The following is a 27,922-nucleotide window of genomic DNA, read 5'->3' as shown; positions in this document are numbered from 1 at the left end:
CTATGCCATGTATCATGGTATTTCAGTGAATAAAGCTTCAAGAAGAGTATTAGGAGTCAAATGGCAGGATAGAGTTGGAAATACCACAAGGGAAATTAAGGAAGTTTTTTGTGTAGGTGAAATAATATTGAAAGATAAATGGAGATGGTTTGGACTTGTCCTTCATACATCCCCTGGGAGATTAATGTGTGTCAGTGTCACTTAGACTCCTGTGGATACTAAAAGGGTTGGAAGACTCAGATCCACCTGGCTGAGACCTAGAGAAGGGAGGCGGGAGATGTGGAAAGGCATAAGTGGTGGGATTTCATAGTGGTCTTTAGCATCACATGGCGTTGGAGGGAATGATGAAAATGATGATGCTGATTAGTATTTCCTGAAATGTATGCATCCTTGTATGTATGTAATCATCAATATTATCTGTATGGCCTTCTTCCATCCCATTTAATTTAGTTTTTGTAAAAACTGTTTGAGCCTCAGCTATCTCCTGTCTTTTACCTCACAGGGTCATCTACGAAAGTCTCAAAAACTATACTGTGCCAGACATCGCCCCAACTATTTCACCTACAACGGTATGTGAGCTCTCTATGGTTTTGTTGGTAGGGAGCATTATATCATTTTTATATCATAAAAAAACAATTCGTCAATGTGAAAAGAGATTAAAACATGTAAATTGCACTTAACAATACTTTGTACCTTGACCAACTGCATGAAATGACCATTGTAGAGTTGTCTAGTTCTTAGATCCTCAGTTGCTCAACTTCCGTTATGTGCTTAGGGGAAGCCCAGTGAGACAAGGACCATATTGCAAACGATTAGCAGTTACTCTTTTATATGTCTCCCTCTGCTAGACATTCAGCACCTGCAAGTCTGCTTGAAGAGTATTTTCTTTCTGCAGATGACAACTACTACAGAACCATCCCCGGAACCAACTACCACTGTTGATCCTTTTGCTCCAACAACGACAATTGGTCCTATCGACTGCACGGTGCAAGAATTTTGGCCGAACGAAGACTGTGACAAGGTAAACATTTAACCTTATTTACAGAAATAGTTAGATTAGGAGAAACATAAACTGTCTGATGATATGGCATCATATTTTTCAATTAATTTTTTTTTTTGTGTCCATGATTTGCATAGCTTATACTAGATTTTCTGTTTGAATAGGAATCTTTAGCCTGATCTCAGAAACAAAAGTACTTACAGCAGGAAAAGTACTGGTAAACCTAAATGCAAAAATCTGCACAAAATATTGTAAAAAAGACGATAATTTCTGTCTTCCCCAAAAAGTCAGAACTACTGGTTTTTCAGTCACAGTTCACCTAACAATTCTGCAATGAATCGGAGGAGGATCACGGAGCAAGCTTGCGGGGGTGTGGGGGCCGGTTAATGTAAGGGTATCTGTGTTTGTATAGCTTTATTGAATCCCCAGACTTCAAGATTTTCTTCCCACCTTGACATTAGTTAAAAACGATAGAAAGCAGAACATATCAATAAGGATAAAATGCTTTTATTTTCGTTTTGTGACTAATGATACAAAGACCATTGGTGTATACTGTACTATAGACAGGTTTATTTATGTACTGAAGACATTATCAGGGAATAATTGAACTGAATTATCATTAACCGTTATAAGAAAAATGTAATGTCTCACTTCCCACAAAAATATTTTGTTTTTAGTACTGGTGGTGCTACTTTGGTGTCCCTCACCTTGAGCAGTGTCCTAAAGGCCTCCTTTGGAATCAACCAGTGAAAATGTGTGACTGGCCTGAAAATGTGGACACCTCTCACTGCAAAGTACCAAACAACACCCTTGAAATTCCCAAGAACCACATTTTTCAGGTTATCCAGGTCGGCCACTCTGACAGTACATACCGCGAAGGGAAGGAATCCAGTGAAATATTCGGAAAGCCAACCACCGGAAGAGAAGAAGAGGCAAACCATATTGCCAGTCAGGTAAATTTTGTGCAGGAGATGGATTATCTTTCTGGCTGGGCATATAATTTTATCTGGGCTCCGAGTTCTCTGCCAGAAGAAGAAACACTGATGCCACCAACTGAGATCTCACACACAAAAACAAATATTTTTAAAATGAGGGATGCCTCGAGGAGGAAGAAAAAATTAGAAAGGAATATGCCTAGAAAAATGAGCAGTCGTAGGCTTAAGAAAAACAAGGTAGCCAAGGAGAGAGAAGTGAATGAAAACAGCATAGTATAAGGCAAATTGACAGAATATTCGTCAGTTTCATGTGTACTTTGTGTGGAATATTAGTGAAGCCTCTGCTGGATTATGAATTGTGTTAAATCTTTACTTATATAATATTCTCGATTGTTGTAACTAGAGAAGAATAGATCAGTCTCACCAACAAAATAATAAATGAGTTATTTACTTTAGGTGAAGCTGTTATTAATGATAAATTGCAAGGAGAGTAGACAACAACTCCCTGTGTTAAGTATCCATCATTAGTGACTTTGATTAAAGTTAAGATATGATGAAGGAAATAATGCAAGAGTTCGAAGTTTAAACCAACCAAAATGTTAAGAAAGTGTCTTTATCATGACATTAGCTCTTGTCAATTTTATTGTGGTCATCAAGTTTAAATACATTAATAACTTGGATTTGTTGACCCTTTGTCATCTCATGAAAAGTCAGCATTAAAACTCAATCTTGTAATTGAGTAAGTAAATTGGAATGGGAGTCGCTGAACACTGTTTCAAAGGTAGTTAGATACCATAACAGTACATTTTTTACGTCTCTAAGTGAGCGAGCATGTTTGCACAGATTGTGTGACGTGCTCTTTAAGGATAAATTTACAGATCTACTGAGAGTGCATATAAGCAGTTTTAAGGAAGTTAATAAAACATAAAGATAGTTTGGGTGGTCACACTGAGCCGAAAGAAAAACTTACAAATTTCATGAACTAAAAGGTTCGACATTAAAGGAAGCAGTTCTTTTCAGTGAGGACAAAGGGTCTGTGATTGCAGGATACATGAGGACTAACTTTCCTTACGACGAGTAAAAGATTGAGAAACCATTCACAAATGGACGATGTCCCAGAACTTGGTATAACCTCTTACATTCTCAGAAAGTACCTGTAAAAAACTATACGAAGAACAGTACAACCCGCAGAACGTTTTTCTTATTTGGTGCACAAGAGAAAATGTTTATTGTAATGACATGGGGTACAAATATACTGTAGAATGATTTTGAGATGTTATGCGGACCTATGCAGGATTAGATATGCTGTACATGTATATAGGTAATGCTCAAAGTCCTTTTTCAGAAACCTTATTTTTATATGCAGAATGACTGAAGAGAGGCAGAGCTGATCAGCAAACAATGCTAATTTTGCTACTTATGCTTCTTTTGTGAAGTGCTCCTGTCCATATGTATAGAAACTTTACCAAACTTATCCATATAAATGTGTGCATAGTGAGTAATAACAATAATAATACTAAAGTTTTATTATTGAGAGAACAATTTTTTATTAAAGATGTGAATTTCTCTGCACCGACATGCATTCCTTTACCAGCGAAGATGTACGCACTGTGGATGTACAAGAGTGTTCAGTACTGCGCACAGTATCAGGTACAGGCGGTCCCGGGGTTTACGACGGGGTTCCGTTCTGCGCCGCGTCGTAACCCGAAAATCGTTCGGAAAATCGTCGAAAATCGTAAAAATCATAAGAAAACCTTACTTTTAATGCTCTGGGTGCATTGAAAACGTATCATTATTATTGAGTTTTACATCAAAAACCTTCAAATTATGATTACCATTTCTTCCACACTTGTCCCCGAACATTTAATTTCTGATGAATTATTTGAACCTCGAACGTTAAGCGGAACCGTCGTAAATGGCCTGTACTGTACTTCCTATAAACCATCCACACTTGTCTTTTGTTTTTGAAAGTTAAGCAAATGGTGGTCATGGCAAAGAACTTCCTCACATCTGAAGGTACATTGGGCACATTGTACTCCCTGAGTTAGACTTGTGGAATTCCATTACCTTACTAATAAATTCCAGAATTTTTACATTACCCTTTTTTTTTTAATAAAAAAAAAACTCATACAGGGAACTAATGAGCATGTCACAGGCCCTTGTTTTTTTTTTATGCTGGAACAGTGATTGTGATTACATGGGATTGTATACTATGTATATACATGTAACCATGAATGCTTGGGTAAATCAGTTTTCGTTCATATACAGTATTATTTTATGAGATTAAGGCTATCAATCCAGGAACTGGGGTACTTTAAGTCATTTGGCACTGGTGATGTCAACATCTTCACAAAACATGATAGTGGTCATTTCCCTTAGTTTTATTCACTATCGTAGCTTTAGCTGCCATTTGCTTGAATTTCTGCCAGTCCGTATTTTCAATAAGCACAGCTTTTGATTATGTGTCTCGGCTTGTGACAGACTCTTGTCTGTGTGCTTGTACTTAGCTATCATGTAGTCTTTGGGTCTCTAGATACTCTCACTAGACTTCTTCATCGGTTTCTGGTGTTCCGCCAAGCTTATCCCATGAGCTTCTAAGTACATATCAGGAAGCTTCAAGAAAATCCCTTGATGCTTATGCCATGAGGAATAGTGCCGTCTCAGTTGTACGTGTGTTGACAAAATGTTCCCTGATGATCAAGTCTGCTAAATCATCAAATTCTTCTGCATTCAGCTATTTCAATCCGCCAGTAGCCTAATTTCAAACTATGTAGTCTCACTGTGTTTTGGTTTAGTTTCACAGAATTTCTTCCTAAATCCCTCTTCAGTCATCTCACACCTCTTCAAAAGTGCCCTATTTAGTACTAGGCTTCATCACAAAACGTATTAGAAAAAGCTTGCAGGCTCTTACTTGTTAGTACTGGACTGAAACAGACAGCCCACACATCCATAGGCCATCCTTGGCTCTCTGCCTGCCTCCCTCATCTTTCGATGAAAGTGTCTATGTTGTCATGTTTCTCACTGAATCTAGGTAACTTGTGCTTTGCAGTAACTACAAGGGTGCTAGTGCTGCTTACTGGTCCCTCTAGAGTTCCACTACGAATTTCTGCCATGCGTCTTAACATTTGTAGTTCTTTCTGTTAGTGCATGGGGTAGATCCTCCTGTTCTTTCAAAAAATTCTGTAATTCTGCACCATCAGAGCACATTTCCCTAGCCAGTTCCATAAACTGTTCTATCTCTGTTGCTGCCAAGCTTAAATGCACTAAAACAGTGAATAGTAAACTTTAGGCTATCAGGGTAAAATCACTCCAAAGCACTGCTGCTAAAATATCCTGTTAGGGTTACCATCTTTGCAGAGCATTCCCTCAATGGGGTAAGCTAATTGTTACGTCATTACTGAAGTGTAGGCTTTTTTACTCTTGTAAATTTTAGTGCAGACAATTGTTTGATGCAAGAAAATCTAAAAAAAAAAAATGAAATTCTTTGTCATAAATAAGTTTAGCTAAAATTATTTGTCATGGGTAAGTACACTTCTACATAATTCCTGTCAAGTACAATAATTATTTTTTATTGGAAATAAAAATAACAGTTTTTTATGCACGTGTTTATTTAGTGTGTATTGTCTGTTGGCATTGTCAATTGATAATATTTATTTAAACAAAAGTCTTTCCATGAATAAGTATGTATTCAGATATATCTTGTAAAATGCATGAAATTTTTTCATTGAAGTAATAACTTTATTATATATTTAGTGTTTATTGTCCATTGGCAAGCATTGGCAATTGATAACTTGATAAATTTTTAAAACAAGTTTTCATTTACCTCTGCAATTATTAAAAGAAGTTTAGGATGGTTTCACTATTACAATAGCCTAAAAAGGACATAATTAGTCTGTATTGAATTCTGAAAATAAGTTAATGCATTTACAACTTGCAAAACTGGTAAAAAATTGAAAAACCTGATATACAGAAATTTATAGTACCAAACTGAAGAGATATATATAAAATAGATTAATTAAAAGCCAAATAGCCCAGGAATTTCTTGTAATCAGGAATATTATTAAAAGCTTAATAGTCCAGGAATTTCTTTTAATCAGGAATACTATTAAAAGCTTAATAGTCCAGGAATTTCTTTTAATCAGGAATATTATGGCTCTGTAATAATTATAGATCATCATATTCATAATGCTGGTATGTATTCACCCCATTTCAACACAAAGGGGCACAAGTAAATGTAAAGTTATCGTTATTTAGCTTTTTATATGGCACTTGACTTATATTATTTCACTTCAACATAAGTAATTCATGGGCTATGTAACTGGCAGTTTAAAGGTGAGTATTTTACATAGGAAATCTTAGGTAAATGCTAACTATAACCACTGACAACTTTGAGGGGCCACTGTCCTCGATCCAAAATGGCGTCCTATACATTTACAAATAAAGCTTCATGAAGAACAGTCCCGGTATGTAAGGTCTGTGCTGCAGCGAAGAAGTGGTAATAGAACTACTGTACATAAAAGAAAAAGTCTCCAACATATAATTCATACTTGACACTTAAGAAATTTAATTAAAGATGGTAAAATGAAGCACTCACAGTGCACACTTTCCTCCAAGGAGGACTGAACTTGCAGACAACCTCAGTAAGCCAGTAAATGCAAGAATCTGGACTTCAGGGAAAAAATATTCTGTAAAAAAGGAGGGTAAATAGGTTTGAAGATTTACACCGAGTCATAAAATTCTCATATACAATATGCTGTCACATATTTTACTGTGAATGTTCAATGCTTTGGCATGACATTCACCCAGTCCCTGTTTTTAAAAGCAGCGAATCGATGAACCCTTCATACTAAATTGACGGATCACATATTTCTGGAAATATACATTGTTCATTTTGGAAGTATCAAGACAATAATTGTCTTAAAACTTATCATGGACTTTCAAGTCAAGGTACAGCAACATGAAATTAATAGAAAAACAGATATGAAATTTGGAAATCATTTGATTAAATAAAATTGTATCAATTAAAAAAATTAAACAAAGGCTTGGAGATAAACTGATTGAAATATCAGTTTTTTATTGAAAATTTTTTGATGTTTATGTAGTTTGAGAAGATACGAAATAATATATATCAAAGCTTATAGATGAAGAACTAAACCACAAAGATATTGTTGACGGATAAAGGAAGTAATTTTGGAGTCGATACGGAAACATCCGCAGTGACGTCGATAAAAATATGCAAGACGAATAACAAGCAAATTATGCATACTAAAAATGCTAATGTTTTTGCAACATCAGTCTTGTGAAAACTAAACCACAAAGATAGTTGATGGGTAAAGGAAATAATTTTTGGAGTTGATACAGAAACATCTACGGGACGTCGATTAAGATATGCAAGACGAATATGAAAAACTAAACCACAAAGATATTGTTGATGGGTAAAGGAAATAATTTTTGGAGTTGATACAGAAACATATGCGGGATGTCGATAAAAATATGCAAGGTGAATAACAGGCAAGTTATGCATACTAAAAATTTTTATGAAAATGAGCTCAGCTACAGTTCCATACCAAAAGAGACTTGTTAGTGTTGACATGGTACGAGAAACAACCGGTAAGTCACACAGTGTAGTCTAGTTTGATTGCTGAAAGAGACAATGCATGTAAGGTTTTAGCAATAACATGGAACTTAGTTCAGGTGCAGTGGCGTTGCTATGGTGGGGCCTGAGGGGGCCTGGGCCCCCTGTAACTAAACTTTAAGCCCTTACAGTATTTGATACATTTGCATGTAGCAAGAGTTGAAAATTGAGCTCTATAATTTCAAATACAAGTTTACTAATTACTAGTATTTTCTTTCATTCACGTGGATATTTAAACTCGAGAATAGTATATTTTACTAATTACAGATTTGGTACATTAGTTTTGTGTAATTTTCTTTGGCCCCCCCAAAAAAATATCTTGGCCCCACCTAAGACCCCCACTGATGGAATGCCAGCTACGCCACTGTTAAGTATATCTTAGTTTAACCAGACCACTGAGCTGATTAACAGCTGTCCTAGAGAGGGCTGGCCCGAAGAATTAGATTTTACATGGCTAAGAACAATTGGTTACCTAGCAACAGGACGTACAGCTTTTTGTGGAATACAAACCACATTATACCGAGAAATGAATTTCTATCACCAGAAATAAATTCCTCTAACTCTTCATTGGCTGGTCGGAGACTTGACCGCGGGCCCAGGAGAGTGCTACCCAAGAACTATACTGACTCGTCCAAAGAGGAATGAGCTACGCCACTGTTCAGGTGTAGGCTTTTTAGGATGAAAAATGGAACTATGTTTAGTAGGCTACTAAAGACAGCATATAGCTCGCGATGACAAATAGCATTAACTCCAGGAATGATATGCAGTAACAGACGATGGTCCTCCAGATTATTTTCATGTGTTGAAAGAAGTTCATTTACAGATGACTGAAAGGCAACAGGTGGCAGTACTTGAATGGTAGTAAAAATGTAAAAAGGGTACCTTTATGCATTTCACATCATTTTGAAAGATAAGAAAGTCGGCTTTGTGAGATATGTTAAATATATTTGCCTTGTATGTAAACTACATAGGATTAATAATCCATCTAGACGTCCAGATCAACAACCAGGAAAGGTTTGAAAAGGAACAGAGGTTCATGTAACATTGGACAACATGGGATATAAAGAACCCACAGGACAGAGCAATATCCTTGTGAATTTGAGGTAAATGAATACTTAATTATATTGGCTCCTAATTACTGATAGTGGTAAATATCCCAGGGACCTGTTGTAACATATTTTGAACACTAAGTTAACTCTCTTCAAAAAGTTTTCAAGGAGGGTTAGTGCTGTCAGTGCACCTCATGCAGTGCAACGTAGGCATTACTTAAGATTCTTTGCAGCCTCCCTTCGGCCCCTAGCTGCAACTGCTTTCATTCCTTTTACTGTACCTCCGTTCATATTATCTTTCTTCCATCGTACTGTCCACCCTCTCCTAACAATTGACTCATAGTGCAACAGCGAGATTTTCCTCCTGTTACACCTTCCAGACCTTTTCACTGTCAATTTCCGTTTCAGCGCTGAATGGCCTTAGTTGCCCCAGTGCGTGGCAGAATGAGAAAAGTTGAAGCTTTCTAGTGTGGGAGTTAGTCATCGAAGTGACAAGTTGTGTCCACCTGGATACCTGTACAAATGATTTCAAGTTTTTTTATGCAACTTGTTTACGAAGACAGTAAAGAGAGAGAAGCAAACCGTGTAATTTAACAATACGTTTAAATTCAAAGTGTTCAACAAATGGGCAGAAAAACAAAGAGAAACAATATTTGAATGGAGGGACTGGCAGGTGGAAACACAAATGGATTGGTTCTTAGATAACATAATACTGAGACAACGTAAGAGATCAGAAGAAGAAAATGACAGAAATGAGAAACTCATCAAAAACCTGAGATGACCACACTGAAGTTTTATATCGCCCTGCAGCAAGAACTACATTCTGATTCCTGTGGAATGCATAGTACCTCGATGTTATCTGCTTTCATATGCAAATGGAAGTAAGAAAAATCATAAATCAAGAAGAATCTTACTTTTTTTCAGCAATGAAAGCTATTTGCAACTCCGTGTACAATACAATCAACAGTCGCATAAGTCATTGTAGGTGATATCTTTTTCTATACTCAAAGGTTTTGTTGTATAAGTCCATTGTCACAATATATTTTATGCCCAACAACTATTTTATAATTGCTGTAGAGCATGTGTACTATAAGATTTTAGGGACATGCATCAAAAACACAAATTAACCGTATACTCTCTTGCTGATTCAGCTGAATTACTTTTCTCATGAATGACACTTTGTTTGACCTTGTCTTCTCACATACTAGTAACAGACTGTTCATGGTCCCGTTTAAACTGGAGATATTCCTGGCGAAGTTTGGGGTCTTTGGGACACCAATTTGAAGTTGGCTTGAAGAGATTCGCTACATTCCGCCAAGCACTGCAGTCCTCGTCCCACCGTTTAATTAATAAAATGAAGAAATTGAAAGGCAACATAAGGCAAGCTAAAATGGCAATGGCCATACCGAAGTCTGAAAAGAGAAAGAGAGATGTGTGTACAGTTAAACACTTTATGCAGTGAATTTTTAGTAATCATCAAAAACAAGGACCGAAGTCTTACAGATATTCATTAGAGATAAAACTTACATGTAGGAACGTCGCCAAAGACGTAATCGCCGTAGTGAAGCCGCTTGGATGTTATTTGGCCGTAAATAAAGACGAGAATGAGGAAGAGAGGGTTCAAGAAGAACCAGCACGCCTTCCAGTAGATGCTCATCTTTCGGTTCAGCATGAACTCGATGTCTCGAAGGAAATTCTTGATGCCGTAGATCCACATGACTGCTATGAGCTCGCAGATCATAAGGAAGATGACTGGCATTCCCTTAAAAAGCAAAGAATACCTGCTTGATGTGATCTGCTTCACTAATTTTGACTTATTATGAACACTTTAGGTTAACTCTGTTCAGGAAGACATCCTGTAGGGGGGGGTTAGTGCCGTCAGTGCACCTCATGCAGTGCAATGTAGGCATTACTTATAGGTTCTTTGCAGCCTCCCTTCAGCCCCTAACTGCAACTGCTTTCATTCCTTTTACTGTACCTCCGTTCATTTTATCTTTCTTCCACCTTAACGTCCACTCTCTCCTGACAATTGATTCATAGTGCAACAGCGAGGTTTTCCTCCTGTTACACCTTTCAAACCTTTTCACTGTCAATATCCATTTCAGCGCTGAATGGCCTTAGTTGCCCCAGCGCTTGGCATGTAGCCTATGCCTAAAATCTATAATCAGTCAATCAATCTGTTCGAGAAGACAATGGAGATAGTCTCGCCAACAGAATTATTGATTAATTATTATTGACATAACCCAGAAAAAGTATGTTCTGTTTAATTCATTATTAGAAAAATTTATTTACCTAATATCGCTGTTATGAATAAGTCTTTGCGGTAAAACTTCAGTTACGCGGCCTGATTCCCGCCAGTCGTCGACCAGGGTATGGGTTCCTCATACATGAATAGACATAGCCTTTCTTATAATGCAAGGTCCTGACCTAATCAGATTTTACCTACCCAACCTAACCAAGGGGGACGTGCCCTGACCTGGCCGGGGGACTTTGCCACCCCCACCCCCAACAAAAAAGGCCATAACCTGTCCCATTCAGCGACTGACGGGAATCAGGCCGACTAGCTAAAGTAAACTTTGATACAACACAAACAGTCTTCCAGCCCATACAAACACAACAGCCTTCCAGCCCATACAAACACGAACAGCCTCCCAGCCCATACAAACACAAACAGTCTCCCAACCCATACAAACACAACAGCCTCCCAGCACACAAAGACAAACAGCCCTCCAGACCATACAAACACTATAACTGCAAAGAAAAGCGTCGTCCAAGAACCCTGTCGGATTAGATTATGAAGTACACCTTCCGCTCTTTCAGTGAATTTTTCATTATATTCTCTTAAATGCCCAAACGCTGATGAGGTGTTTGTCTGATACACTATACAATGGGATTTCAGAAAATTGATGACTCGGTTTCATACTTTAAAAAATACAGTTTCATACTTTAAAAAATAAAAAGATTCATGCCATCGAAAGAATAAAATACTAAACGCGTAAGGATTTACGAAACTTACGTATGAATTCACAAGAATGAACGCTCAATAAATATAATTGTTTATACTCTGGAAAGTTGCTAAAAGCCATAGGCTGAATTATCAGGTGGTAATATCATATTTTTTTTAACCAGCCATACGCTGGCACGGGCTCTTGCGTATCGAACAGTGATTCTTAACCTTTTTACTACCACGCCTCCTCTAAGAGTTGGTCCTTCCTTCCACGCCCCGCTTCCATCTGTGAGTAAAATTCGCTCCCAGATTTAAAGGAAAATGAAAAAAAAGAGAAAGAGAAGGGGTTTCGAGGGATAGGGAGGGAGATAGATAATTTCACATGGTGACCCAACGAGTCTAACTAGAGTACTAGACTATAGGAAACTAACGTTATGAGGCCATCCTTTTGCATTTTTTCGTAAACTTCTGAATGTTAGTTAATCATTCTAGTTAAGAAAACGATTATAATAGGAGAATTTTAAATTTTTCCGTGGGGCTCGCAACTCCCCTGGAAATTGCTGATCCCCCCCCCCAGGTTAAGAACCACCGGAGAGCTTCCCCCCCTCTGTCATCTGTCCTCCTCCAATGGGTCTTGTATAAAATATGAAAGCAAAAACATGCACAGTCAGTTATTTCATTAATTGCTATTATTTTGCAGAATATTGTTAATAATCCCAAAATTACAGCATCATTATATAATATATGGTATGCGTGACAGAGAGAGAGAGAGAGAGAGAGAGATTGTATGGTAAACTAGGGAGACGAAACCTTCTTTAATGTCAAAGGCTCTAAACTGAAACAGCCTACGAAGTGTCGGACGGATGATTGATATAAATTTCCGTATACTAGACAACATAAATGTGGGTTTTGTTGTAATATATGTTTAGAGAGCTTGGAAACAACACCAGAAACCATAGGTGTTTGCCGTTTTTTTTCGTTTGGTGTGCTGTCATTTTCAGGCATGTAGCCAGGTTCATAATGCGACACTGTTTTAATATAACCGTATCATTAATCACGACACAATTGACGGTGGAGTAGCATTACGAAAACTTCAGCCGAATGAGCTGGCGGCAACAGACAGTATAAACTCAATAAAGTGAAAACTCAATAAAGTGATGCTGCAAATAATGTGACTACAACTGATGACTATATTTTTCCTGTACGGTATTGCTGTAGAGTATAATTTTGTACTACCGTGTTTTATTTGTACTCGAGGATGGCCTGACTTTTGGGGTGGGTGGGTTGGGGGCCGATTACCCCCCTTAAATGTTGATTTTGAGTTGGTAAAAAATGGACAGTATTTGTTGTTTAAATACACACCTGTATAGTGTGTGTGTATATATGAGTATATATTATGCACATATGTATGTAAGTAATTAAGAATCAATATATATGGCACACAAACACATACATAGGCCTGTACCAACTTAACTATATGGAGCTGGTAAAAATAAGCATACAAACATACCAGTATATATATATATATATATATATATATATATATATATATATATATATATATATATATATATATATATATATATATATATATATATATATATATATATATATATATATATATACATACAGTATATATATTATATATATAATCATCTTCGTTTTTAACTTGCATTTATATATATATAATTTGTACATTGTATCTAGTTCACTTGGTCAAAATTACTAAGTTGATCAAAATTGTCTTTACCGCCCCCTCCCCCCCCTCAGTCAGATGGTCCTCAAGCGAGCCCTGTTTGTACTCTTCGTGTACAGCAAACTAACATTTAGTCAGTGAATTTCCACTGGTCCTCGAAATACATGATATTCAGCCAAAGCCAAGAGTCAGTCACAAAAATTATGATAGTGAGGATTTCTTTTTCTGGGATTCTGTTAATCATCCTGCTTTTAAATCAGGATATCTATTGATAAATTCTTTTTTATTATATAGTGTATACTAGCATGTATATTGGAAATATACTTTGTAGTCCGCAGATATCAATGCTCTGTACAGTGGCGTCGCTATGGGGGTGGGGGGGATCATGGGGCCCCGGCCCCCCGGTCAGATTCTTCCCCCCCCCACTGGCCCCCCAGTTTAAATTCCCTTTGTAGCTAAACTTTAGCCCTTACAGTATATGATACGTTTGCATATAGTATGAGTTGAAAATTGAGCTCTATAATTTCAAATACAGGTTTACTAATAACTAATACTATTATTTTCCTTCATTCACATGGATATATACATTCGAGAATAATATATTTCACTAATTACAGAATTGGTACATTAGCTTTGTGTAATTTTCTTTGGGCCCCAAAAATATCTTAGTCCCACCAAAGCCCCCTACTGATGGAATGCCAGCTACGCCACTGGCTCTATATTATTAATTATTAACCGTAGTTTAATCATACAATCTCTGCAGCATATATTTGCATATTCATTTACTTTTGTATTTCATTAAGCGCTGGTCAGCCTTTGATGTCATCGAGCCAAATATCCATTGTATTTAAACTCCTTCTGGCGAGTCGACTGCGTGACTTGAATTGAAATGAGTACTTCTCCCTCCCAGTATGTGCCGAAGTCTTGATTATAAGCATTTCATGCTTATGTTTCTGTAAAGTAAGGTCTGCGTACCGTAATTCCTCTGTTAAACTGGTGTACTGATCATAAGGCTTTGATTTAGCTGCGGTCTTTTTGGAAGCGTCTTTCTATACCGTTGCCTTGCGAAAAAGTAACAAACAAATTAAATATATACTCACGCCTCCATAGTAATTCACGAGCGTGAGAATGTGCTGGCCTTCAGGGATCGTGTAGATTATCCCTGTTGACAATCCGGCCAGGGACGCCACAAGAGCCACCTTCCATTGCTTTGCGTTTGGAAACTCATCACAGATGATCGTAATAGCCACCTGATTATAACCTATGGCGCTTCCAACTCCTAGAGTGAAGAGCATAAAAAAGAAGAGAGCAGAAAAGAGCTGTGGGACATATTCAAATCTCGCCAAAGCATCTGGGTAGCTGACGAATGCCAACGGCGTTCCTCCACCTCTAACCACCTCTTCAATTTCGACACCAAGCAATTCTGCCAAGTGACCTAATATGGAAAAGATTGTTATCCCGCCAAAAATGCAAGTAAACGTATCCATGAAGGAGATGATTGTGGCATCCCGGTAAACATTTTGCCGGAAAGGATTGTAAGATGAAAAGATTGTGATCATTCCAAAACCAACTGACAAGCTGAAGAAGCACTGGTCCACAGCTGCATACCAGACCTGTAATTCAGTTCATTCTTAGACTCGAATAGAATTGACAGTACTTCTTTGTTTCATAAATGAACGAGCCGTAATCTGCATACGATGAGCAAACCATGATGGTGTTTTAGAGCATTGTAATCCAATACAATCACTAGCGGATCCGTGGGGGCACCTGGGCACGTGCCCCCATGAAAAATAATGGCAAAATAATAATATTGGAGATGTAGATAATAGCATAATTGAGAAATGTAAAAATGGAAAAAATCTATTGTAGAAATAATAAAATTTTGAGAAAAAGTAATATAATAACAATAATCCTAATGTGATAATAATAATAATGGACTCGGCGACTGCTGTCCATTTCATATTTTCTATTTCAATACTGAGTGATCTGAAGAAAATATACTATGATATGACAGAAATATTTCATTAATAGACATACTATATATATATATATGTATGTATTTATGCATACTATGAAAATTGGTACCCCCCCCCCATGAAATTTTTCTGGATCCGCTAGTGAATAAAATCGACAGCAATTTTAAAGACAACTAGTAATTGAAAGAAAGCACCCTTTTCTTAACTTACTCCAGGATCAAGGAGCTTCTCCCACCTTGGAGTGATGAAATAAAGGACTCCTCTTACAGCTCCAGGAAGTGTTAATCCCCGAACCAACATGATAAGAAGAATGACGTAAGGGAATATGGCAGTGAAGTAGGAGGCTTTTCCTGTGCTTTTGACTCCTTTGACTTGCGTGAGGAACACAACTATCCAGGATAGGAGGAGGCACAGTGCCAGATGCAAGTCGGGCACTCCTAGGCCGTTGTCAAATCCTTGGGGGTCGACCTTCAACACCACTTTCCTGTTGGCGAGTTTGGAATGCGGTTAAAATTTATGCTGGCTTCAAGTAAGGACAGTGAGAAAATACTGATCAAGTTTGCCGATCATAACGAATTTGGAATGCTGTTAAAAGTCATGGTAACTTAAAGTAAGGACAGTGCACAAATACTGATTAAGTAAGGACGGTTCAAAAATACTGATCAGGTTTGCCGATCATAACGAATTTGGAATGCTGTTAAAATTTATGCTAACGTAAAGTAAGGACAGTGAGAAAATACTGATCAAGTTTGCCGATCATAACGAATTTGGAATGCTGTTAAAAGTCATGGTAACTTAAAGTAAGGACAGTGCACAAATGCTGATTAAGTAAGGACGGTTCAAAAATACTGATTAGGTTTGCCGATCATAACGAATTTGGAATGCTGTTAAAATTTATGCTAACGTAAAGTAAGAACAGTGAGAAAAATACTGATCAAGTTTGCCGATCATAACGAATTTGGAATGTTGTTAAAATTTATGCTAACTTAAAGTAAGGACAGTGAGAAAAATACTGATCAAGTTTGCCGATCATAACGAATTTGGAATGTTGTTAAAATTTATGCTAACTTCAAGTAAGGACAGTGAAAAAAATACTAATCAAGTTTGCCGATTATAACGAATTTGGAATGCTGTTAAAATTTATGCTAACTTCAAGTAAGGACAGTGCAAAAATACTGATCAAGTTTGTCGATCATAACGAATTTGGAATGCTGTTAAAATGTATGCTAACTTAAAGTAAGGACAGTGCAAAAATACTGATCAGGTTTGCCGATCATGACGAATTTGGAATGCTGTTAAAATTTATGCTAACGTAAAGTAAAAACAGTGCAAAAATACTGATCAGGTTTGACGATCATAAACTAGTTTAAAGGAGCACAAAGCATACTGAACTTGCATATTGCCAACTCCCTATCTTTGTCACCAACAAGGAAGAAATACAGCAAAATAAGCAAGCTAAATGAACGTCATCAGCAAAATTATTTTGTTTTGATTTTGAGAGTTTGATAATATTGCCTCCAAGTTTACGAGAGTTATTGACATCAAGTTACATTTCTTTAAACGTGCGAGGTTAGTCAAAATTTAGTCTTCCCCTTGCATTATCAAGAGTCCATTGCAGTGCAAGGTAGGGCCCAGTTAAGAGTTGAATCTGCAGAAAAGAAATAATGTTCTCAAAATTATGAAAAACTCTTGTACGTTTGTTACTTTTACAAGAAGTGGTAGGAGTGACAAAGTATATAATTCTTCATCCATTAGTAGACATGAAAAAGTTGTTTCCGTGGAAGAGGAAGATTCATGATTTTGAGCATGAATGATGTTAAAGCGAACAATTTTGCTGAGAAGGAAATAAGGACCGTAAAAAAAAGATTGGCGTTCGAGTCCTGAAAGACTGAAGTTAACGGAAAATGACATGAAGAAACCGTGATCATGCAAGATTTCACATAGTATTGAAGATCTGTGATACGACGCAACAAACAAGAAATACTTCCCCAAAAGTGCAAGGTTTATGAAATGTAAAAGTGATATGCAACGTATATGATTCAGCAGGTGTTTAGAAAAGTGACTTACACTCCATATTGAAGCAGTTACAGCATGCAAGGAACAAATTGTATTCGGATAAAACTATGTTAAATGGAGCCAGTATGGATGATAAAAAGACAAGGACGTAGAAAAAAATGTTAAAGCACACGTGAAATTGGCAACTCGAATATAAAACATGAACTAGAAAGCTTCTGTGAAATACTAAACGCGGAGCAGAGATTTTTATATTTACTTGAAATACTCCTCTGCAGCTGAAACAAGAGCAGAACTATTAGATGTCAGGTTTGCCGTCATGTTGGTGTCAAAGCATGCTTCAGAAGCCCAAGGACCGCATATTGCCCATGGCAAGACACTCGAGAAGGAGGCAGAGAAGTAGTAGACACAAAGGCCCATCAGAGAAACGTAGAAGGTCAGTACTGTCCAGGATGCTATGGCCTGCCCGTATCCAACACCTATGGAAGAAAGTTCTTTCGAATCGGCAACAATTTTGTTTTCCAGATTTGGTATTATTTTCACTCAATAGAGACACATTACGCCCAAGTTTGGAATTATTTTTCTGAGTAAAGTAAAAACATTATCTATTGATTATTCAAAGGAATCTATCTGTAGAATAGGCAAATGCTGGCTATTTTTACATTGTATTTGCTTGTTTTATCGCAAGAATGGAAGAATGTTTTATCTAAACTGAACTCTACTATTTAGGTAAGTCAGAGAACGGTACTGAAAAAGTTAAGTATACCTTAGTTTAACCAGACCACTGAGCTGATTAACAGCTCTCCTAGGGCTGGCCCGAGGGATTAGACTTATTTTACGTGGGTATGAACCAATTGGTTACCTAGCAACGGGACCTACAGCTTATTGTGGAATCCGAACCACAATATACCGAGAAATGACTTTCTATCACCAGAAATAAATTCCTCTAATACTTCATTGGCCGGTCGGAGACTCGAACTCGGTCCTAGCAGAGTGCTAGTCGAGAACTCTACCGACTCGTCCAACGAGGAACTAGAACGGTACTGACAATACCATACTTCCCAAGGGGAAGCAGTTATTTGAATTACGTGGAAAGTGATGCAAATTCAGAAGTCACTATAAAACTGCCATGTAAGGTGATAAAAGTAAAGCACAGGACATAAATTACACACACCTAGTTTTTCTGATCCAGATTCTGTATATTTTTTATATGTAAAAATAACTTAGACGTAAAGCTGTTAGAACTTCTAAGTTCAAACTCTGTGCTAAGGCATATCATGGAGGTTTAAATGATGTGCAATACATTTTAGGTACTTTCAGATCTGATCATCAGAACACAGAGTACTTCACCTCTGAAGGCAGGGCAGATTTCCCATATCTTCACAGGACCACAGGATGCAAACTGGCCCAGGACGAACTCCATGTAGTACAAGGGCTTTCCAATGAACACCAAGACGAGTATGTAAGGAACAAGGAATGCTCCTCCTCCGTTGTCGTAGGCGACGAAGGGGAAGCGCCATATGTTGCCTACTCCAACAGACATGGCGATGCAAGAGAGGAGAAATTCCCTCTGGTTGGTCCACTGAGGTCTCTTAGGGCATGCGTCCTCCTATGCAGTAATGGTTGTTTGGAAAGCAACGCAGTGTTTCTCATTAAGTTATATTTAGAGTTATCATTTGGATGACAAAGAATAAAAATCAGTTATTAGAGAACTCTTAGATGGAAAATGGAGAACTTTCACTGAGTAAAAACATAAATGAAAAGTCATATTCATTGGTTACGTAATATATTATTTGGGTGACGCAAAATTTCAGGTCGAAATATCATGAATCGGCTCCTTTTAAGTGCCCACCTCCAGTTCCTTACTAGATTACACCCCGTAGGGCCGGGGGGTTAGTGCCGTCAGTGCACCTCATGCGGTGCAATGTAGGTATTACTTAAGGGTCTTTGCAGCGTCCCTTCGGCCCCTAGCTGCAACTGCTTTCATTCTTTTACTGTACCTCCGTTCATATTCTTTCTCCCATCTTACTGTCCACCCTCTCTTAACAATTGATTTATAGTGTAAGTGCGAAGTTTTCCTCCTGTTATACCTTTCAAACTTTTACTGTCAATTTCCGTTTCAGCGCCGAATGGCCTTAGTTGCCCCAGAGCTTGGCATGTGTGCCTAAATCTATATAAATCAATCTTACTAAATTACAGCATAATCATAAAGAAAAGTTAGCTTGCTACTGTTTCTTTTTCAGGTTTATTTAATATTATATTGTCAAAGCATACAACATACACTTAAACCCTATCTGCATCATTTGCTGACGAGATGCAAACTGAGGAACTAGGTTGGCATCAGTTGTCCCTTGAGGGGTGAAACCAGGTGCGGAGTTTGCAGCACTAGCGGTTCCGGGCGGACCACCTGAGCACGTGCCCCCCCGCGTGAAAAATAATGATAAAATAATATTGAAGATTTAGATAACATAAATAAGAAAAATAAAAATGGGAAAAATAAAAATCGATTAAAAAAATATATATATATATATATATATATATATATATATATATATATATATATATATATATATATATATATATGTGTGTGTGTGTGTGTGTGTGTGTGTGTGTGTGTGTGTATGTATGTATGTATGTATGGAAATTGGTGCTCCGCCCATGAAATTTCTCTGGATCCGCTGGTGGTTTGCAGGACAAAATGAAACGATAAAACCAACTTTAAGTTGAACTGCCATCGTGTTACGGTTCCCTTTTCAAGTTTTTCTTCAGTAGCGATAACAAACATTATCAAAGTGTTACACCCATTTTCAATATGCATTATTTGTCCGTAAGGTTCGGCCCCAGGTGTTAAGTTCTTAGTTATCAGTGAGGTGATAAGGTCAGCACTAAAATGTTTACATTTTTTGCTTTTCAAGATTAAGCTTTAACTGATAGTGTTATCCCATATCTGCAGCATTTTTCCATTTGGTGTGAACTTAGGGACCTAGTGCTCAATGAAGTGGTAAGTTCGTTCAGCGTTAAGATACGGTTTCACTGCGTTATTATTTCACCTCATAGTTAATATTCTTGAAAAATGGGCTTTTTAAATATTAAATGAAAGGTGTGAATGGGTAATTATGAAAAATGTCATTTCAAATGAAGCGTTTCAATGTAGATTATGACAGCGGCAAGTTCACTGAAGATGCACAACAGCTTGAGAAAAGTCTTTTGTGTAAAATGAGAAATATCCACATTTCGTAATATTTCTGTAATTTTGATGTGGAACTTTGTTTGCAGTGCATCTGATGAGAACAGTAGTTCCTAATGGAGCTTCAGGATTTATTATTAAGACACGAAGATTTGAACACATATTTATTTCATAAATATATATATATATATATATATATATATATATATATATATATATATATATACATATATATATATATATATATAATATATATATATATATATATACATACATACATATACATACATATATGTAGGATGGGCAGAGGTGAAAAAGTGGCTGTGAATGTTATTAAGTCAATTAATTATAATCAGAAGTAATGAGACGAGCATAGAAGGAGAAAATGGATGAATCGTGGGACTGGGATATAGACAAAAGTGATAAGAGCAGATGAGATGTTTGTAACACACCACGCTGGAGTTAAACGGAGTGTGTGATCTTAGGCACTAGCGGATCCGACCGGGGGCGGGGGAGAACCTGGGTACGTCCCCCCCCCGTGAAAAATAATGACAAAATAATAGTAATGAATATTTTTTGGTTAATAATAACATCAATGAGAAGTATAGAAATGGAAAAATTATAAAATCTCTTATAGAAATGATGAAATTGAGAAATTTTTTTTATATACATATATATGTATGTATATGAAGATTGGTGCAACCATGAAATTTTTATGGATCCGCTATTGATCTTGGGTATAGGAATGTAGGAAGAGGAAATAGAAGCAGCATGCATCGGGATGGGGTAATAAAAGGGTTAAATAAGGAAAAAGAAGATCGAGTTGCAGTTGCATTAGAGAGAATAAGATGTACACGCATAGAGGGGAAAGTAAATGGAGAGAGAGAGAGAGAGAGAGCTCCATGAACAAACTGATCCCAGAGACATGTATAAAATGCATTAACAAGTTTTCTATACAGCGTATAATGCTGTATGGGCCGCGGCCCATGAAACTTTCAGCCACTGCCCATTGGTGGCCTGTCCTAAGCGTTGCTAGACGCACGATCATGGCTAAATTTAACCTTAAATAAAATAAAAACTACTGAGGCTACAGGGCTGCAATTTGATATATTTGGTGATTGGAGGGTGGATGATCAACATAACAATTTGCAGCCTCTAGCCTCCCAAGTTTTTAAGATCTGAGGGCGGACAGAAAAAGTGCTGTCGGACATACAGATAGCCATCTCATTAATTTTTTTTTTCAGATAGCTAAAAATAGTAATGAGAGATACAGATAGCTAAAAATGGTAATGAGAGATCCTCTGAAGTGAGTGTAGTCTTAGGTTGATAGACACTTTGAAGATTTACTGAAATGAAACACAGAAGAGAAACCGTGTTGATGACACAAGAGTGAAAGAGGTCAGTAAGAATTCTTGTGGGTCTGAAAGAGGTTAAAAAAAAAAAAAGTAGCTGATAGCACTAGCGGATCCAGAGGAGGCCACCTGGGCACGTGCCCCCCCCCCACCACATGAAAAATAATGACAAAATAATAATATTGAAGATTTAGATAGTAACATAAATGAGAAATATAAAAATAAAAAAATATAAAATCTTATAGAAATATATATATATATATATATATATATATATATATATATATATATATATATATATATATATATATATATAATTTATATATATATATATGTGTGTGTGTGTATGGATGTATGTATAATATGAAAATTGGTGCCACCATGAAATTTTTCTGGATCTGCTAGTGGCTGATAGGACTCCAAATGTGGTACTATCGTAGGGTGGTAATATCCTGACTGAGCGGGTGACTAGAGTTTTTAAGGAATGTGTGGATGAGGGAAAGGTTCCAATGCAATGGGAAAGAGGTATATTTATTCCTTGTGTAAAGAAAAATCGACAACAACAGCTGAAAGAACCAAAGATGTATGATTAGTGGACAAGAAAGAGTGTGTGAGTCAGTGGCGTAGCTTTAGGGGGGGCCCAGGGGAGCCCGTGCCCCCATTTAAAATTCCCTTTGTAGCTAAACTTTAACCCTTACAGTATTTGATACATTTGCATATAGTATGAATTAAAAATTAATTGAATATTGAGCTCTATCATTTCAAATTCAGGTTTCCTAATTATTAACACTATTATTTTCCTTCATTCACTTGGATATATTTATACATTCGAGAATAGTATATTTTACTAATTACAGAACTGGTACATTCGTTTTGTGTAATTTTCTTTGCCCCCCCCCCCAAATAAATCTTGGCCCCACCTAGACCCCAACTGATGGAATGCCACCTACGCCACTGGCGTGAGGACTAAGTGTTCGCTATGAAAAAGTCGGGGAAGGTTTGAAAGGGAAAAGTGGTATGTCTTGCACGAATTTGCGATAGAATCAATAGAGACGCAATGTGCAGGATGTTGAGAAACCAAAGGAGCCAAGTTATTGAAAGCAGCAAAGGGTTCAAAGAGGAAATGGAGCTTTTGTTTGAATACCTAGGTTGAAGAATGACCGTTTTGTGTGTAGAACTCTCAGTGCCGAGAACAGGAGTGATTTTGTACAGGTCCACAATAATATATCAATAGAATGTGAGACTTTATAACAAAATATAAAAAGCTTCCGAACCCTATCAGTCCAACTGAAGATGAACCCATGATAGGGTTCGAAAGCCTTTTATACATTTTTATAAAGTCACATTCTATTGATATATTATTGTGGACCTATACTAAATGACTTTTGTTGTAAAAGCTGGTCTGAAACACACAAGTTTTATGTCTTCATGGCTGTTCAACATCATTATGGGTGGGATGTTGTAAGAAGTCAAGGAAAGGACAGTAGATGTGAGTTCTAATGACCGTTTTGTGTGTAGAACTCTCAGTGCCGAGAACAGGAGTGATTTTGTACAGGTCCACAATAATATATCAATAGAATGTGAGACTTTATAACAAAATATAAAAGCTTCCGAACCCTATCACTCCAACTGAAGATGAACCCATGATAGGGTTCGAAAGCCTTTTATACATTTTTATAAAGTCACATTCTATTGATATATTATTGTGGACCTATGCTAAATGACTTGTTTTGTTGTAAAAGCTGGTCTGAAACAAAGAAGTTTTATGTCTTCATGGCTGTTCACCACCATTATGGGTGGGATGTTGTAAGAAGTCAATGAAAGGACAGTAGATATGAGTTCAAAGGAGTGAGATAAAAAAAAAAAAGTGTCGTGAGGGGAGCAAAATGGATGATGCTTGTGGACGATACGATGCTGATTTTGGATAGAGAGGAAAAAAATCTAGAAAATTTATGAAAGAGCTCGAAAGTTTCTGCAAGAGGGGAAAGTCGAGAGTAAATGTTGAATGTGAATGGAAGAGATAAATTTGAAGTTCTTGACATGAACTGTTTATACAGTAATAAGATTTAGCAGGAACTGATAGAGTGAAAACGGTCAGTGGTAATGGATCAGCATTATATATATATATATATATATATATATATATATATATATATATATATATATATATATATATATATATATATATATATATATATATATATATATACCACCGAACATTTTCACTTTTGTCTTCTAATCACATGCAATATAAAAGGTTGTTGTTTACTGCTCAGTCACGATTTAACCCACGCTGTTTGTGTACCTTGCTTACGCTGCCTCTCTTTTTTTTTTTTTTTTTTTTTTTTTTTTACCGAGTACAGCATTGCGTCTTTCCATTCCGACCACCACTCCACACGTGCACACACACACACACACACTCATATCACGTGTGCACTCATATGTACACACACACACACATCACTCTCAGTTCAGTATCATGCGCTTGTTTGTACCCATTTCGTACCCTACTGAGATGATTAATTACCTGAACCTCGTCAACGAGCGAAAGCTGCCCGACCTTTGCTCCAGACTTGTGACTGTCCAATCCTCCTTCTTCCAGAGTCAGACCATGGTTAAGGCGGCCCTGCAAAATGGGGAAATTGTCTTAGTGAATGAAATACTTCACGCTTTCTTCCGGGTCTCACTGAGCGAAGTTTTTTGGCTGAGCATGCGTGAAGCGAAATGTTTGCGCTTCCGCCACGGGGATGAAGTTGGGTAAGCACACTGAGAGGGACTGATGCGCTACAGTTGTTAATCTTTTTTTTTTTTTTTTTTTTTAGGTGGTTTTGCTGTAAGTCGAAGAACTATGGTTAGAGTTATGGAAATTTATGAAGCGCTTTTAGGTCTGTAGATCATACAATGCCGACGAATCAAAGATATACGTTGTTCAAATTGAAGGAAGCAGTTAAATAAAAGGCAGAAAATGTGATTTGAAAATGAACGAGGAAAGAAGCTGAAACTTGCCCGCTAGACTCTGATCAGAAAAGATAATATTTTCTCCATTCCGATTTATAGAAAATCACTTTTCGTTCCTTTTGGAACAATATTCTGACGTCGGTTCGTCTACGTTCTTGAGAAAAAAAAAGGAGTAAAGTAAAATTAGTGAGAAAAGGTTTCGCAATTGCACTGCCGTTCCGATGAAGGGGTGTCTATTTCAGATGCTATAAAACTGTTATTCATGAAACAAACGTCAATTCTAATTGCTAAAAACATGAGGCCGGCTCAGTGTGCTTTAAGGAAATCCTGGGTATGAGAACTATTCCGGCTGCAGTTAGGAAACCGTGCAAAGGATTAGGAGGTAGGAAAATTAGCCTAGTGCGTTTACGACCTTGAAGGCGTATTTTTTTTTTTTATCTTTTATTAGAAAAATATTACATTTCTATTACATTTCTTTTACATAATAAGAAAAATATAACATTTCATTTACATAATAAGAAAAATATTACATTTCATTGACATAAGTAAGATATTACCAAAATATTACAAATTATGTACCTACAATATTTACAAATTATTATGGGTTTAAAATTAAAAAAAAATATATATAGAAATCAAAATCGATATACTTTTCACTGAATACATTTGCAATATTGTCTTTATATAAGTTTCTCAATAACCACCTATCATATCTTAATGTACTTTTCACAAAGGCACACGTTTCTTCTTTTGTGTATTTCTTTTTCTTACTAATCCAAACAGCACATATATATCCAACGATCATTATTATAGCACTATTTCGGTCTTTTATATAGTATTATATTTCAAATTGAACATGATGGTACTAAAAAACTTATCCCAATATAAATAGAACGAATTTGGAAGGAGTCCTTGATGAGTAAGAGAGTATTGCCTTGGTCTTGTTAGTGCACTCGGAGAAATGATGAAAGACTGATTAGAAACTGAAGAGTTAACTTAAATTCTTCATATTCAAAGAGCTAATGAAGTGTCCGGGATACGAAGATGCCCAAGATGTGAGAGGAACTACACAACAGAGTAAACGGTGAAGTGACCGAGCAGAGAAGGCTCACGTCGGAACGTAAGAAAAGTGACTGACAAATATAGAATATATCTAAACAAATGATTCTATCAAGAACCGAAGAACTGTTTCACCTTTCCCATTAGATCTGGTTCAAGCGTCGGGACGGTATCCATCTTGAAGAGAGTCGTGCACAGGAAAGTTTGCCCTACTCGCTTTCCAACTCTAGACTGAAACTCTCTGATGGAAGAGCAGTGATCTTGCATAAAGCGATGGGAAGGCGCCAGCTCTTGGAATTTATGAGCCTCGTGTGCTTATCGTATACAATAAAGATTTTGAGCCATTGTTCAGTCTGATTTAAACTGAACAATAAGAGGTCATAAAGATGTAGATTGTGAGTTTTATAAGCAGAAGAAACCGGGCGTCTCCCCTGGAGCCATTCACTAAGGGAGCCCATTTTTCGGAATTAAAAACCGAATTTTTCCGGAATGATCGTAAGAAGAATGGAATTTGAAAGAAATGATATTCCCCGTAGGGGGTTAGTGCCGTCAATGCACCTCACACGAAGCACTGTAGGCATTACTTAATTAAGGCTCTTTGCAGCACGCCTTCGGCCCATAGTTGCAACTCCTATCGTTCCTTTTACTGTACATCCTTTCGTATTCTCTTATTTCTATTAGTTTCCACCTTCTTCTAACAGTCGATTCATAGTGCAACTGCGAGGTTTTCCTCCTGTTACGCCTTTCAAACCTTTTACTGTCAATTTCCGTTTCAGCGCTGAATGACCTCATAGGTCCCAATGCTTGGCCTTTGGCTTAAATTCCATATTCAGTTCAATTCAAAGAGGTGATATTGAATTGTAAATACTATACTTTCCGAAATTAATATGCTGTTTATACGGGCTCAGTTTTTTGGTTGCTCTCTTAGCAATAAACTTAACTCCAGTTTATTTAGAAGAGATTTGAACTAGAGTAGAGCCATATTTTACGACTTTTAGTCAACATTTCAGCCTAGACACCATTCTGTATTTTTCATTTTATTTTGTTGTCCAAAATAATTGACATATTGATTTTAAAAGAAATGTAGGACTAATGAAAATAGTCTTATAACGGGCCGAATAACAGTTTAATAATTCCTGGAGAACGAATCCAGGTAAAAAGTCACAACCATAATCTTTCCTAGACAGTGAAACCCACGGGTTTTAACCGGTGTATATATCCGCCTTTGCGGCGTGTTTAGTACTAGGCCGTTGGGATTACTGTAAAAACATAAACAAAAGACTGTAAATGTCATAAAGATAATGACCCACAATAAATATTGTGAATTTTCCCCACCTGCAAGTTTATTACCGGCCACCATAAATTAATGTGATTTTTTCCTGTGACTTTTTTCTTAGCCAAAATTGTGCCTTTACTTCCTGTGACTTTATTACCGGCCACCTGGAGAACAGCGGCATGGTTGCTAGCTTGTAGTTCGTAGCTGCAAGAAGGTAGTTAGCCTACTTCAAAATTTCGGGGCGCATTTTTCATTATACCCTTTTCCGACCTTTGCCTTGGGACCTGTTAATCAGGCAGCGGGACTGACACGTACTGTACGTAGCTGTTCAGATGAGAGAGACTGAAAGGAAGAGAAAATCTAAGCTTCTCTTGTTTTTGTCTTGAAGACAGTGATAACATCTTCGCTCTCTCTATCTACTGTTTTTTTTTAAAGAGATAAGACTGAAATGATTACTAATCATTTAGATATTTAACCGAATTCTGAGATTTGAAATACTATAAGGCTTCATGCATACACACACATATATAGATATATGCATACAGTACACATGTAATATATGACTATGAAATATTTTCTGTTAAAACAGACATTCTTTTAATAGGAGCCCATAAAAACGCAAAAGGTAGAAAGTTTTTGCTTTATTTCAGAGACCAAACTGTCTCCCTCTACTGGCAAGCATATGGATGACTTGCTACCTTTTGGCATTTTTAGGGGCTTCTTCTATTAGATATTCGTATATATATACTGTATATATATGTGTGTGTGTGTGTGTAGCGTATGAGCAATCAGAATCACAGAAATGTCTAAGAGGTGCTACAGGGTACAGTTAAGTAGTT

General features: G+C 37.0%; 2 protein-coding genes across 5 annotated transcripts in view; one reads left to right on the top strand and one right to left on the bottom strand.

The window, feature by feature from the left end:
• Positions 1 to 2,390, top strand: part of LOC136852503 (endochitinase-like) — a 34,956-nt gene extending 32,566 nt beyond the window's left edge. For 2 of the 4 annotated variants that reach the window (XM_067127177.1, XM_067127180.1), the window contains 3 exons: positions 503 to 569; positions 896 to 1,021; positions 1,678 to 2,390. In XM_067127177.1, the coding sequence (XP_066983278.1) occupies positions 503 to 569; positions 896 to 1,021; positions 1,678 to 2,214 (730 nt within the window). In that variant the 3' untranslated portion in view covers positions 2,215 to 2,390. Of the gene's footprint in view, positions 1 to 502; positions 570 to 895; positions 1,022 to 1,164 lie in introns of all 4 variants that reach the window. The other 2 variants (XM_067127178.1, XM_067127179.1) reach the window with 2 other exon arrangements.
• A 4,993-nt stretch (positions 2,391 to 7,383) lies between these two features.
• LOC136852502 (sodium-dependent nutrient amino acid transporter 1-like) lies at positions 7,384 to 26,143 on the bottom strand. Its single transcript, XM_067127176.1, has 8 exons — positions 25,943 to 26,143; positions 24,318 to 24,416; positions 18,602 to 18,860; positions 17,511 to 17,730; positions 15,449 to 15,722; positions 14,363 to 14,875; positions 10,147 to 10,381; positions 7,384 to 10,031 (listed from the first exon to the last, which is right to left on the bottom strand). Exons 1-8 carry the CDS (start codon positions 26,072 to 26,074, stop codon positions 9,817 to 9,819), a joined length of 1,947 nt encoding a protein of 648 aa, XP_066983277.1. The 5' UTR covers positions 26,075 to 26,143; the 3' UTR covers positions 7,384 to 9,816.
• Positions 26,144 to 27,922: the final 1,779 nt, after the last annotated feature.

Source organism: Macrobrachium rosenbergii, chromosome 25 (genome assembly GCF_040412425.1).
Source record: "Macrobrachium rosenbergii isolate ZJJX-2024 chromosome 25, ASM4041242v1, whole genome shotgun sequence".
Taxonomy (NCBI): domain Eukaryota; kingdom Metazoa; phylum Arthropoda; class Malacostraca; order Decapoda; family Palaemonidae; genus Macrobrachium; species Macrobrachium rosenbergii.
The sequence above is the reverse complement of the archived record's forward strand: the minus strand, read 5'-3'. Positions and strand labels throughout refer to the sequence as shown.

Bases quoted from the DNA above. Each gene is read 5' to 3' on its own strand.
- LOC136852502 (XM_067127176.1), bottom strand. From the start codon at position 26,074: ATGCAAGATCACTGCTCTTCCATCAGAGAGTTTCAGTCTAGAGTTGGA. The intron at 17,731-18,601 runs GTGAAGTACTCT...TTTCTTCCATAG, and splicing joins AATCTGCCCTGCCTTCAGAG to GTGTTGGATACGGGCAGGCC. The intron at 10,382-14,362 runs GTGAGTATATAT...TTGCTTTTTAAG, and splicing joins TCGTGAATTACTATGGAGGC to GGAATGCCAGTCATCTTCCT.